The sequence below is a fragment of the Cyanistes caeruleus genome, unplaced genomic scaffold (genome assembly GCF_971803275.1).
Source record: "Cyanistes caeruleus unplaced genomic scaffold, bCyaCae1.hap1.1 HAP1_SCAFFOLD_100, whole genome shotgun sequence".
NCBI lineage: Eukaryota > Metazoa > Chordata > Aves > Passeriformes > Paridae > Cyanistes > Cyanistes caeruleus.
In genome coordinates, this window is record NW_028255902.1 from 112,183 (window position 1) to 124,348 (window position 12,166).

At 55.7% G+C, this 12,166-nt stretch overlaps 1 protein-coding gene across 1 annotated transcript in view; it reads right to left on the minus strand.

Moving 5' to 3' along the window:
- Positions 1-222: 222 nt before the first annotated feature.
- LOC111944493 (uncharacterized) overlaps positions 223-12,166 on the minus strand; it is an 88,629-nt gene continuing 76,685 nt past the window's right edge. The window contains exon 5 of the mRNA XM_086873506.1: positions 223-984. Coding sequence (XP_086729632.1) covers positions 223-984 — 762 coding nt within the window. The remainder of the gene's footprint in view (positions 985-12,166) is intronic.

Consider the following 12,166-nt stretch of genomic DNA (forward strand, 5'->3'; position numbering starts at 1 on the left):
AATTTGTAGACTTTGATTCCAATTTTGTCTGTTTTAAAGAGATGAAGATGAATCAAAAGATAGAACCAAACCAGAATGACCACCAGCCCAGTGTGTTCCCAACACAGATCACTGGGAATGTGGGTCATCAGAGCTCTGCCCAACGTGGGTCCTCTGATGGGGGATGGAGCTGGAGCAGTGCACAAAGCTCTTCCTGCACTTGGGGCACTCACAGGGCTTCCCTTACCGGTGCCTCTGTTGGTGCTGGGTCAAGTGAGAGCTCTGGGTGAAGCTCTTCCCACACTGGGGACACTCATAGGGCCTTTCCCCTGTGTGGATGCGCTGGTGGGTGATGAGGTGGGAGTTTTGCTTGAAGCCCTCCCCACAGTCGGGGCAGCGGAAGGGCCTCTCATCCGTGTGAATCCGCTGGTGCAGGAGGAGAGTGGAGCTCGTCTGAAATCTCTTCCCACACTCAGGACACTCATAGGGCCTCTCCACAGTGTGGATCATCTGGTGGATGGTCAGTTGAGACCTCCGGCTGAAGGTCATCCCACACTCCCCACACTCATAGGGCTGTTCCCTGGTGTGGATCCTCTGGTGGCAGATCAGGCTGGAGCTGTGGCTGAAGCTCTTCCCACATTCCCCACACTCATAGGGCCTCTCCCCAGTGTGGATGCGCCGGTGGGTGATGAGGTTGGAGTTGTGCTTGAAGCCCTCCCCACAGTCAGGGCAGCGGAAGGGCCTCTCATCCGTGTGAATCCGCTGGTGCCGGAGGAGATGGGAGCTGCTCTGAAACCTCTTCCCACACTCGGGACACTCGTAGGGCCTCTCCCCAGTGTGGATGCGCTGGTGGATGATGAGTTGAGAGTTGCAGCTGAAGCCCTTCCCACATTCCCCACACTCATAGGGCCATTCCCCAGTGTGGATCATCTGGTGGCGAATCAGGCTGTTGCTCTGGCTGAAGCTCTTCCCACACTCCAAGCACTTGTAGGGCTTCTCCCCATCCTGAAGCTGCTCATGGACCACCAGCTCAGAGCTCTGGCTGGATCTCTGGCCGCCTTCCCGGCACAGGGTGGGTCTTTCCTCCTCAGAGCACCCTGGGATGGGTTTGGAGCCCCTCCTCCGGCAGGATCTCCATGGCTTTTCCTCCCCGTTGGATTCCTGCACTGTGGTACCGCTGAAAACGGCCTCTTCCACGAGGTTCTGCCGTGGGGATTTGTCCTCCCTGGTCTCCATCCTCAGCTACTTGTCTGGGGGAGGAAGGACAAGGAGAGGATGGGATTTGCCTCCGTGCCAGAGGGAAGGGGAAGGAGATCCCCCCAGTGCGTCCCCGGCAGGACGGCGTCGGCAGCAGGGTTGTCCTGCAGCCGGGGGCCAGGCTGGGCTGGGAGATGGAGCAGGAGAGAGGGGGAAAGGGGCACTGACTTCCTCCTCACCTGCCTGGGTGTCCTGGGGCATCTTCCTCTTCCTTGCAGCCTCCTTCTCCATCCAGCCAAGGTTTGGGAATGGGAAATCCTGGTTTGGGGAAATACAAGGGATGAGGACATTGAGTTTGAAGGTCCCTCTGTCCAAGCTCATCTCTAGAAGTCACCGGATATCTGGGGTCCATAAAACCTCCAAAAAACACCAAGATTCAGCCCTGAAAATGCCTCATAGGAGTTCCCCATCTCTAGTCTCTCCTGTTTCGGGTTCAAGGGTTCCCGCCTGTCCCAGCTGCTGGGAGTCAAGCTTGTACTGGGGACAACCTGTCTGCTCGGTCCCTACCATCCCCAGGCTGCTGGGAGTGCCAGGAATCCGAAAAGTTCCCCCTGTTTCCATTTCCCCACTTAGGGATGGTGAGACCCCCCAGTGTCCCCCCAAGTAGGATTTTCCGCTCAGCTTTGGAGTTCCACATTCTCCAAACATCCCCCCCCCCCAAAATAAACCCAACTCAGGGACCCCCCCAGGGATATCCAGGCAAAGCTCCCACTCCCCCATCACCTGTGGGATGGTGGGTGATGATCCCACAGGAGGGGGCTATGAATTCAAGGAGTGCTCAGCCTTGTGGTTCCTTCTCCTTTCCCTGATCCTCCTTTGTCCCTCCTCTTCCTCCCTCTCCTCCCCTTCCATCCTTCCTCCTCCTCTTCCTCCCTAACCCCACCTCCTTCTCCTACTTCCATCCCTTCTCTCTCTCCTTCTTCCTCCCTCCTCTTCCATCCCTCCTCCTCCTCCCCCAGGAGCAGTGACACCCTCGGTGCCCCGTTCCCAAACCCCTCACAGCCCACGGCAGGAGCGGGGATGGAGCCGGGACAGGTCGGGATGGGCAGCGCGGGGCTCTCCGCTGCTCCCACCCGCTGGGGACGGGGGGAACCCGGCCCGGAGAAAAGGAGAGGGAAACTGGGAAAATTGGGGGCTGCAGATCCAACCTGGGGCTGGCTGGGGACCCTGGCTGGGGACTGCCAGCCCTTGGGACTCCTCTGGGGAGATGTGGGACCGGGGAACACAGAGAGGGCTGGGGGATCCCAGGAGTGGCAGCACTGGCAGGGACTGGTTTGTACTGGGATCATCCTGGCAGTGGCTGAGATTGCACTGGCTGTGTACTGACATCATACTGGGATCATACTGGGAGCAGACTGGCAGTCAGTAGGAGCCTGCAGGGGGCAATTGAGACCAGGCTGTGAGGAACTGGGAATATGCCCTGCGCTCCCCAGAACCCCGGGATCGCCCCCCATATGTCCCATGTGTCCCCCAGACCCTTCAGGATCCCCGAGTGCCCCCTCAGTGCCCGTTCGGGACCCCCCAAAGTGTCCCTGGATCCCCGAATGCTCCCGACCCCACAGATTCCCCTTCCAGCCACTGCTGGGAATTCATCTCCCATCATCCCACAACACAGTTCCGTGCCCAAACCTCCTGCCGTGCCCCCCGCCCTAAAGAGCCCGGTCACAGCTCCCCAGGCTCCCCCCAAGTGCTCCCGAGCCGTATACATTCACCCCGAGCACCTGCAGCCACGGCTCGGACGCAAAAATATTCTCCAAGTGCTTCCCCACACCGCCAAACGCGCCTTCGAAGCCACTTCCGGGACTACAGCTCCCATCATGCTCCGCGGCGCCCATAGAGCGCTATTCCGGGCGGGACTTCATCTCCCGTCATGCCCCGCGCCTCACCGGAACCTATTGGAGCTGCGCCTACAACTCCCGTGATGCTCCGCGGCACCATTAAGCCTCATTATACCGGCGCCTACAACTCCCATCATCCCCCGCGGCCCAGAGAGCCCCGTTACAGCCCCCCAAGTGCCCGCCCGGACCCCGAAGGGCCCCCAGATTCCCCTCCCTGACCTCCAAGTGCCCCCCTGGACCCCCAAGTGCTCCCCCGAACCCCGAATTGTCCCACAGAATCCCCAAGTCCCCCTCCAAGTGGCCCACCCGGCTCTCCCAAGTGTCCTCCAGACCCCCAAGTTCTCTCTAAATTCCCTCCCCAGACCCAAAACTGCCCCAAATGTTCCTCAGAAAAGTCTCCATTGACCCCAAAGTGGTCCCTTTTACCCTGTCTGAGAATAATTTAAAAATGATGATCAAAGGACTAAAATAGGAATAATGAGCATAAAGGGGGTGAAAGAGTGGTCAATTAATTAAAGAAGGGGATTGTGGTACTTAGAAGCAAGGATCAATAACGGGTTTCGTTCCTAAAAATGTATCAATTCTTTTATAAAAATATAAAAAATAGGTTATAAAAATACAGAATAATATTATTATAAAAATTATTTTTTTTATTAATTAATTAGATTTTAATGATAAAGAAAAGTTGATAAATGTTCTCAATGTTTTGGGATGTCAGTCCCAGCTGGGCGATGTCAGACATGCTGAGGCTCGGGGTGAGGAGCAGGTTGTCCAAACAGGGGCAGCCCACAGGGGGCTCATTCTTCTCTGTGACCAGACCTCTTCAGGAGACATTCAGCATTAGGATCACTTGGGGAATGCTTCTGACACCTCTCAACTAGAAAATAAAAAAATACACCCTTGATTTAAAAATCAAAAAAATAATGTGGTGGATTTTCAAATCTTCCTCCTTAACAGAACTCCAAACTGACTCCAAGCAGATGCACAAGCCTTGGACTTGAAGACAGTGGAAGGAAGAGAAAGAGCCCCCGAGGCTTTCTGTATTTTAATGAAACCCAGGGTGCATTTGGGGCTGAGTCCAGCACCCTCAGGCACTGAGAGAAGGTTGAAGACGCTGCTCAAGGAGTCAGAAGCAAAACTCCAAGTCCCTTGGAGCATCCCTGGGCCCCACTGACCGCCGGCTCCTGGCACACTCAGCCATGGCATGGTCCAGTCTCACGCTGGGACACCTCCTGCACCAAAATTCTACCCTGGCAGGGACTTTTCTTTCTCCTCCCCTCCAGGCTGAACCTGCCAAGCTGCACTTTGGGGAGGTTTCCTTCACTTGCCACTGCCAAGGAAAGCTGTGTCTCCTGCTGTTCACAGACAGAGAAGAGCTGCTGGGGGATGTGGGGGTTGGAGGCTGCCTGGGGTACAGTGGCCATGAAATCATCGAGTTTTGAAATATTCTGTGAAAGAAGGAGGGGCATCAACAAAACTCCTACACTGGACTTAGGAAGAAGAGACTTCAGCCAATTAAGGTTGCAGATTGGGGGAGTACCAAATCAGGTACTGAGTTTTTCTAAGGGAAAGAGCCTTTTAAAACAAAGGATTCCAGGAAGGATGGACACACTTCAAGAAAAAAGTCTTGAAGGAGCAGGAACAGCCTGTCCCCCTGTGACAAAAAATGAGCCAGTGAGGAAAATGACCAACCTAGGTGGGCAGGGAGCTTTTGGAGGAACTCAGGGAAAAGATGAGAGTGCATCACCTTTGGACAGAGGGGCAGGCAACTCAGGAAATGTTTAAGGATGTCATTAGGTCATGCAGAAAGAAAAGCAGAGAGGTGAAAGTTCAATTAGAGCTTAACATGGCTGCTTCTGTGAAGGATAATAAAAATGTTTTTATAAATACATTAATGGCAAAAGGAAGGCTATGGACAACCTCCATTCCTTATTGGGGGAGATATGGAAACCAAAGATGAGGAAAAGGCTGAGGTACTTAACTCCTTCTTTGCCTCAATTTTCAACATCAAGACAGGATTTCCTCAGGACAAGTGTTCTCCTGAGCTGGTAGATGAGGACAGGGAGCAGAAGAGCCCTCTGTAATCCAGGAGGAAGCAGTCAGAGACCTGCTGAGCCACTCAGATGCTCACAGGTGGATGGGATCGGATGGGATCCATGCTAGGGGGATGAGGGAGCTGGTGGATGAGCTCCCCAAGCTGTTCTCCATCATTTCTCCTCATCAGTCCTGGCTCACTGGGGAGGTCCCAGAGGACTGGAGGTGCCAGTGTGAGCTCATCCCCAAGAAGGGCTGGCAGGAGGCTCTGGGGAACTGCAGGCCTGTCAGCCTGAGCTCGGTGCCTGGTGAGGTTTTGGAACAGATCCCCTTGAGTGCCATCACACGGCACCTCCAGGATGGCCCAGGGCTCAGACCCAGCCAGCGTGGCTTTAGGAGGGGCAGGTCCTGCCTGACCAACCTGATCTCCTTTTATGACCACCCTGGTGGGTGCGGGAAAGGCTCTGGATGTGTCGAGCTGGACTTCAGCAGGCCTTGGACACGGAGAGCCGCAGCATTCCCTGGAAAAGCTGCAGCCCACGGCTTGGACAGGAGCACTCTTTGCTGGCTGCAGAACTGGCTGGAGGCCGGGCCCAGAGAGTGGTGGGGATGGTGCTGCATCCAGCTGGTGTCCAGTCCCTGGTGGTGTCCCCAGGGATCTGTGCTGGGCCCAGGCCTGGTTAATATCTTCACTGAGGGTCTGGCTGAGGGGGTCGAGTCCAGCACTCACAAACTGCAGATGACACCAAGCTGGCTGCGAGTGGGGATCTGCTGGAGGGCAGGACAAGGAGACACAGCCTTGAGCTGCACCAGGGCAGGTTTAGGCTGGACAATAGGAAGGAGTTCTTCCCAGAAAGGCTGATTGGGAATTGGAATGGGCTGGCCAGGGGGAGGTGACAGGGTCACTGTCCCTCTCCAGTGGTCTGGGGGAGTGACATCAATCTCTGCTTAATAACTGATTTTGCTTTAAAACAATTGCTTCAAAAATTCTTCCTGTTACACACTGAGTGTCTGTGCTGGTTTTATATTAGTTGATATTTGGTGAGGAGGGAAGAAGCCACCCATGCAAATTACTTTTTCTAGGAGGGAGCTGCTAAGAGCTTCCTCTGTGCTTAGCAAAACCAACAGCTGGCTGGCTCTGAGAATTGTCAAGGTATTAAATAATTTAGAAGCTGTATCCTCCTGTGTGAAATCCACATTTTAAAGACAGGCAAGCCCAGGAAAGCTCTCTGTTGTTTCCAGCTGTGAAGAGTTAACTGGGTGCTGGTCAGGCCGGCCCTGCTCCAGCCTGGCCTGCACCGAGCCGGGCTCCGCCAGGCCCCGGGAGCGGCTCTGGGCTGGGCCAGGCCCCTTCACCACGGCCCGCGCGGCCCCAGCGGCTGCCGGGCACAGGGAGGGGAAGCCATCGGCCCGCAGCTGGGATTGAAGGGAGCAGGGGCCTGGGACCAGCCATGTGGGCAGAACAGCCACGACTGTTCTGGCCGGGCCCCCTGAGATCTTGGCGCAGCCCCAGCGCTGCCTGAAATCCATCACCGTGACTGCTTCGGCTACTGCCCGGCAGAAACCATCATGAGCATCTGCAGGTCTGGGTGAGATATGAACTCTTTCTGTGCACAGATGAGACCTGCAGACCTCCATCCTCCCCTTGGGTGAGAGAAAAGGACAGAGTGGGAGACTAATGCCACAAGTATGGTAGGCTACACCTGTCTTCATGTATCATTGAATTAGAGAAATTCTCCAGGGCAAATTATGCAACACTTCGCCTCACAATCCATCAGTCTTAATTACAGTGAGTGGTAGATCCTAATAACAATCCAATTAGAGCAAATCAACATGGTGTGAATGGCAAGAAGAATTTGCTTGTCAACAGATGAATATGTCCCACTCAAGAATGAACAAAATCTGCCTTTACTTGGAAGAAAGTAAACATGGAGCAATGCAGTATTTGGGTTTTATCCAGTGATAAATGGGGCAAGAAGTTGTAACAACTCACCTGTTTTACAGAACACAAGTACTGATACAGCCAATGGTGCAACCACATTGAAGGGATCTTCAGGACATTCCTTTATTTCTTAACAAGGAATGGGCAGAAAAATGCTGGCATTTGTCTGAACTGGAAGCCCTGTTCCTCTCCTGTTTCTCCTTGAGCACACTGTTCTCTGCAGACTTCACTGTGCAGCCCATCAATCCTCTATTGGCCAACAGCTAAATGGCACAACTACCAAAACACAGGTGCCAGCATCATCACCCCAGCATTATTCCAGCACTGCTTTGCTGGTGCACAGGTGCACAGAATGGCTTGGCTTGGAAGGGACATTTAAAGGCCATCTAGTCCAGTGCCCTGCAGAGAGCAGGGACACCTTTGGATCTGGTTGCTCAGAGCTTGAATGTCAGCAGGGATGGATGCCCACCTCTCTGGGCAACCTGTGCCAGGGTTTCAAAACCCACAGTGTAAAAAACGTCTTTCTTATGTCTAGTCCAAATCTACCATCTTTTAGATTGAGAACATTCCCCCTCAGTCTTGTCACAATGGGCCCTACTAAAAATTCTGTCCTGTCTATTTTACAAGCCCCCTTAAATTACTGAAAGGTAGCAATCAGGTCTCTGTGGAGCCTTCTCTCTTCCAGGCTGAACACCCCCAGCTATCCCAGCCTGTCCCCAAAGCAGAGGGGCTCCAGCCCTCAGAGCATTTTGTCCCTCCTCAGGACCAGCTCCAACAGGACCATGTCCTTCCTGTGCTGGGCACCCAGAGGTGGATGCAGTACTCCAGGTGAGCTCACACCAGAGCAGAGGAGTGGTGGAATCACCTCCTTCAAGCTGCTGGGCACCCTCATTTGGGGGCACATGGCTGGCTCATGTCCAGCCTCTCACCTTGCAGCAGCCACAAGTCCTTCTCAGCAGGGCTGCTCTCCATCCCTTCATCCCCCAGCCTGTGAGATCAGCTGGGCTGGGACCCTGTCATAGCCCTTGGACAGAGCTGCTGGGCAGGATGAGCTCCCTAGTGAAGGAGGCAGATCCCACTCCCCACACAATTCCACCCTGGCCATGAGGTCACAGAAGGCTCTGGGGTGACAGCAGGCTGAGGTGACAGCAGGCTCTGAGGTCACAGAGGTCCCAGAGCCCCGTGGTTGCCCAGCACCACAAGGACCGAGCAGTCAGTCCTTGACCACGACTGTTGTGGCAGCAGCGGCGGCGGCAGCAGCGGTGCTGACATTGGGACAGCGGTGTCAGGACAGTGGTGGCAGCAAGAGCTGCAGGACTGGCAGTGGGCAAGGCACCATGGCCTTTGCTCTGCGCCTCCTCCTCCTGCTCCTCCTGGCAGTGGCCCTGCCTGACAGGGCTGCCCAGGCTGCTCCATGGCGAGCAGGGCGAGCAGGTGAGCCGGCAGCCTCAGTCCCCTTTCCCAGCACTGTGCTCCCTTCTCCCTGGGAAGTGTTGGGGATGATTTTCCCCAGGGCTTTAGGGAGTGTTTCCTCTGTGGGAGGGACAGAGGCCTCAGGGGCCCTGGGCTGGTCCCACTGCCCCTCCAGGGATGTTGCACAGGGCCTGCAAAGAGGGTGGAGAGTGCCCAGAGCCAGCCCAGAGTTCCCCAGGCCACTCTGCAGCTTTGGCCATGTCCATTGACATCTGGCTCCTCCCACAGCCTTACCCATTCACCTTGCAGTGCCCAGTTCCCTAAAACAGAATGGGATTCCAGCACACCATGGAATGGTTCTGATCTGTGCTCCCTTCTAGATTGGGATCGTGACATGGACTATCTGAAAGCCCTGGCACATAATGGTTTTAGATCCATGGAGAATGTTGGAGGCAAGTTCTCAATGTCCCTTTCTGCACAGAATAATCAGTGTCAAGGTGGCAAGAGCTCACTCATGTGCCATTTCCCTTGAGAGTCTGAAGGTTGATGGATTCTGGAAACCTCGCCCTGCTCCCTTCTGGAGCCCTGAGTGATCCCACAGCATTGCTGTCAGTGGGAGGAAGGAGCATTTAGCTGTCAATCCTCTTCCCATGTGCAATGCCAATGTCTCCTTCCGTGTGCTCTGTGCAGCCACGGAGAAGAGCAGAGAGGGAAGGGCCAGGCCCAGGGCTGTGACTTGTGTATCTCCTTTGCTAGCCCCAGGGAGCCTGAGCTGTTCTGGCTGCCACTGCCAAGCCCTGGTCCTGCCTGGGGCTCAGTTCAGAGCTGCTGGCAGCTCCAGGGAGTCCTTTCTCCCCTGACTGCCATGCAAGGGGCTCCTTCCATCCCAGTGTGGGGCCACTGCAGGCACGTGGTCCCCCTGCTCCTGCTCCTGAGTGGAAGGTGGAGAGGAGGGAGTGCCTTGGAGGGCAGCAGTCACCCAGGTGCACTCACTGCCACTCTGGCCTGAAGGAGAAATGGAACTACTTTCCATTAAGGTCCTCCTAGATGGAAGAACCAAGACACAGAAGACAAGAAATCCCTGGAGGCATCCCAACTTCTGGACAAGATGCTGAGTGACCTGGAGAGACGCCGTGGTGGGTCCACGTCCCTCAGCCTTCTCCTGACACTCAGCAGCCGGGGGCTTTCTCTGCACATCTGGACACGCTGTGCCCGGCACAGCAGGAAGGGATCCATGGCAGCCTCACTGCCCCACTGCTGCTTTCACAGCCTGCAGGGCTGTATCCCAGCCTGGCCTGGCTGCAGCTTCTCCCCAGCCTCTGCAGGAAGGCATTTGGCATCAGCTGACAGGGAGCCCAAAGTGCAGCAAGGGTCATAAACAACCTGAGATCCCCTGCAATTTCCCAGTCTTGGGCTAGATCAGGTGTAGGGACTGTTTGGAGGAGGGAGGGCCCTGGCCCAGCTTCAGTAACCTGGCCTTTCCTCTTGATCCTTATCCATGATTTGACAACTATTGCCTCCTGAAGATACCACCTCACCTAATGGCGAACAGTTCTATCTCATCCAGCTGTCCCTTTTCCTTTCTCAAGTGCTGGAGGAAATGTCTGTGCAGACAATGACATATGCTAGAGGAAGCAATGTCTCTGTGCCAGCTGCTGATGCAGGAAAGGAGGAGATGCCAGGCCCAGGCACAGGAGGTAATTGCTGTGCTGGGCTCTCCCTCGGCCGGGCTGTGTGCCAGCAACTCTTCCCCCATGGCTGGCCCTTGCACGGCTGAGCAGCAGCCAAAGCTGGAGGTGCCTCAGCTTCCAGGCCTCTGGAGCTCATTCCCAGCCCCTAGGAAAAGGCACTCGTTCACCAACATCCATCCCACAGCAGCTGCTCCTGGAGCTGGCCCTAAGCATCCAGAGGCCCAAGGCACAGGAGCAGCCCCGAGTGGGAGCCCTGCTGTGAGCCCAGGGCCACAGCCAGCCCTGGCTCTCAACTGGGCAGGGGCTGCACTGGGCCCTGACAGGGCCTGGCTCTGTCCCCTTGGGCTGGGGGAGCTGTCACGGAGCAGGGAGGGTCAGGGGTGGCAGTGGCTGCTCAGGGATGGGTTTGGCCCGTGTCCCTGGAAGGAGCCACTGCCCAAGCAGCTGTGCTGTCCCGGGCTCTGCTCTTGGCCTTCTGGGCTTTGTTGGGTGTCACAGCCTGTGCCAAGGGGTGCCAAGGTACCTGCAGGCCCCAGCTCTGGGGGCAACAGAGAACGTCCTGGCCATATCCAGTGTGCTGCCAGCTCAGCCGTGGAGCACAGCAGAGGCTCACGCTGCCCATTGCTCCCACAGAAGCGCTTGGCAAGTCCAATATAAATGCTGAGAATGCACCGAGCACCCCAAGAGTGTTCTGCCCGCAGGATGTGCGCAAGTCCTGCATGATAGGCACTGTAGTGACACTGTTCACAGTGCCCCTTTCCATGGTTCTCTGCTATGTTGGATTCCGGTGGTGGAAGGACAAGAAACGGTAAGTTGTTGTTCATCTCCACCCTCCAGCTTCTTGAAAGGCTGCTCATAGCCAGGAGACATTCCCAATGAGGCTGCTGTGGACTTGTGGATAGTCCTTGGTTGTCCAAAACACTCTCCTGAGAGTTCTGCTGCTGCCCAGGCCTTTCATTGGCCTCTTAATTGCTGGGCCTTGTCCTGGGGAGCCCGCTGGGGCTGCAGCCAGTGCTGGCTGCCACTGAGGCTGCCTGGCCAAGAGCAGCCCCAGGAGCAGCGGGCAGAGGCAAAGCAAGGTGGGCAGGAGAAAGAGCGGGGACGAGATTGCCCTTGACAGGCAGAGGTGCTCTGGGGCCTGCTCCTGGCCAGGGACCCTGCCCAGAGCCATCCCCTGCTCTCCAGGGCCTTGAGGGGCAGCTGTCCAGCTGGGCCAAGCTGTGCCAGCAGCTCCAGCCGTGCTGGGGAGCCTTGGCAGCTCTGGGCCCTGCTGTGCAGGAGGGTCCCTGTGTGCCAGCGGCAGCTGGGGGCCTCAGCCACCTCTTCTCTCCACAGTCGCCCTGCTGCAGCTCCAGCTTCCCGGCCAAGAAGGCGCGACTCTCCCTCGCCCCCAGGGAGCCCAAAGACTGTCCGGTTTGACAGCTCTCAGACGTGGTCTCAGAAGGAGGAACCGTTCCAGAAAGCAGAACACCAGCACTCCGTGCCTCCTCCACGGCCCCCCAGCCCGGCTGTGAAGCAGAAGCCCCCTGAGATCCCCCCACCTCCTCCCCTCCCGAGCCGGCCACCCTGGTCCAGCTAGGACTGAAAGTGGGCCAGCCACGGCAGGGCTTGGGCTACCAACAGCTTGGGCCATCTGCTCTTGGCTACAGATAACACGTTACCTGTGGGTAACAGCCAGAGGCAGTTTTCCTACTGTTTTACTTTCAGCAGGGAAGGGCTGAAGATTCTTCCCATGCCTCGTCTCATCCTTCATTCTTTTGATTTTCATATAGCTAGGTGCTTGCTGAATCTTTTCAAATAACTTTATTAACACTTCATATTTTACCCCTCCTACCAAGGGGAAAAAAAAAAATTAAAAAAATTCTTCCATTTAGACTTCATTTTTGCTGTGCTTGGGCCTCTCAGATTTTGAGCAATTGATTTTCCATGGTACTTCTTCCCTTCCTATCTACCAAAAGTTCGTCTGGACAGGAAAATCAACACAATTACTGAGATTCACCTCAAAACCCAGA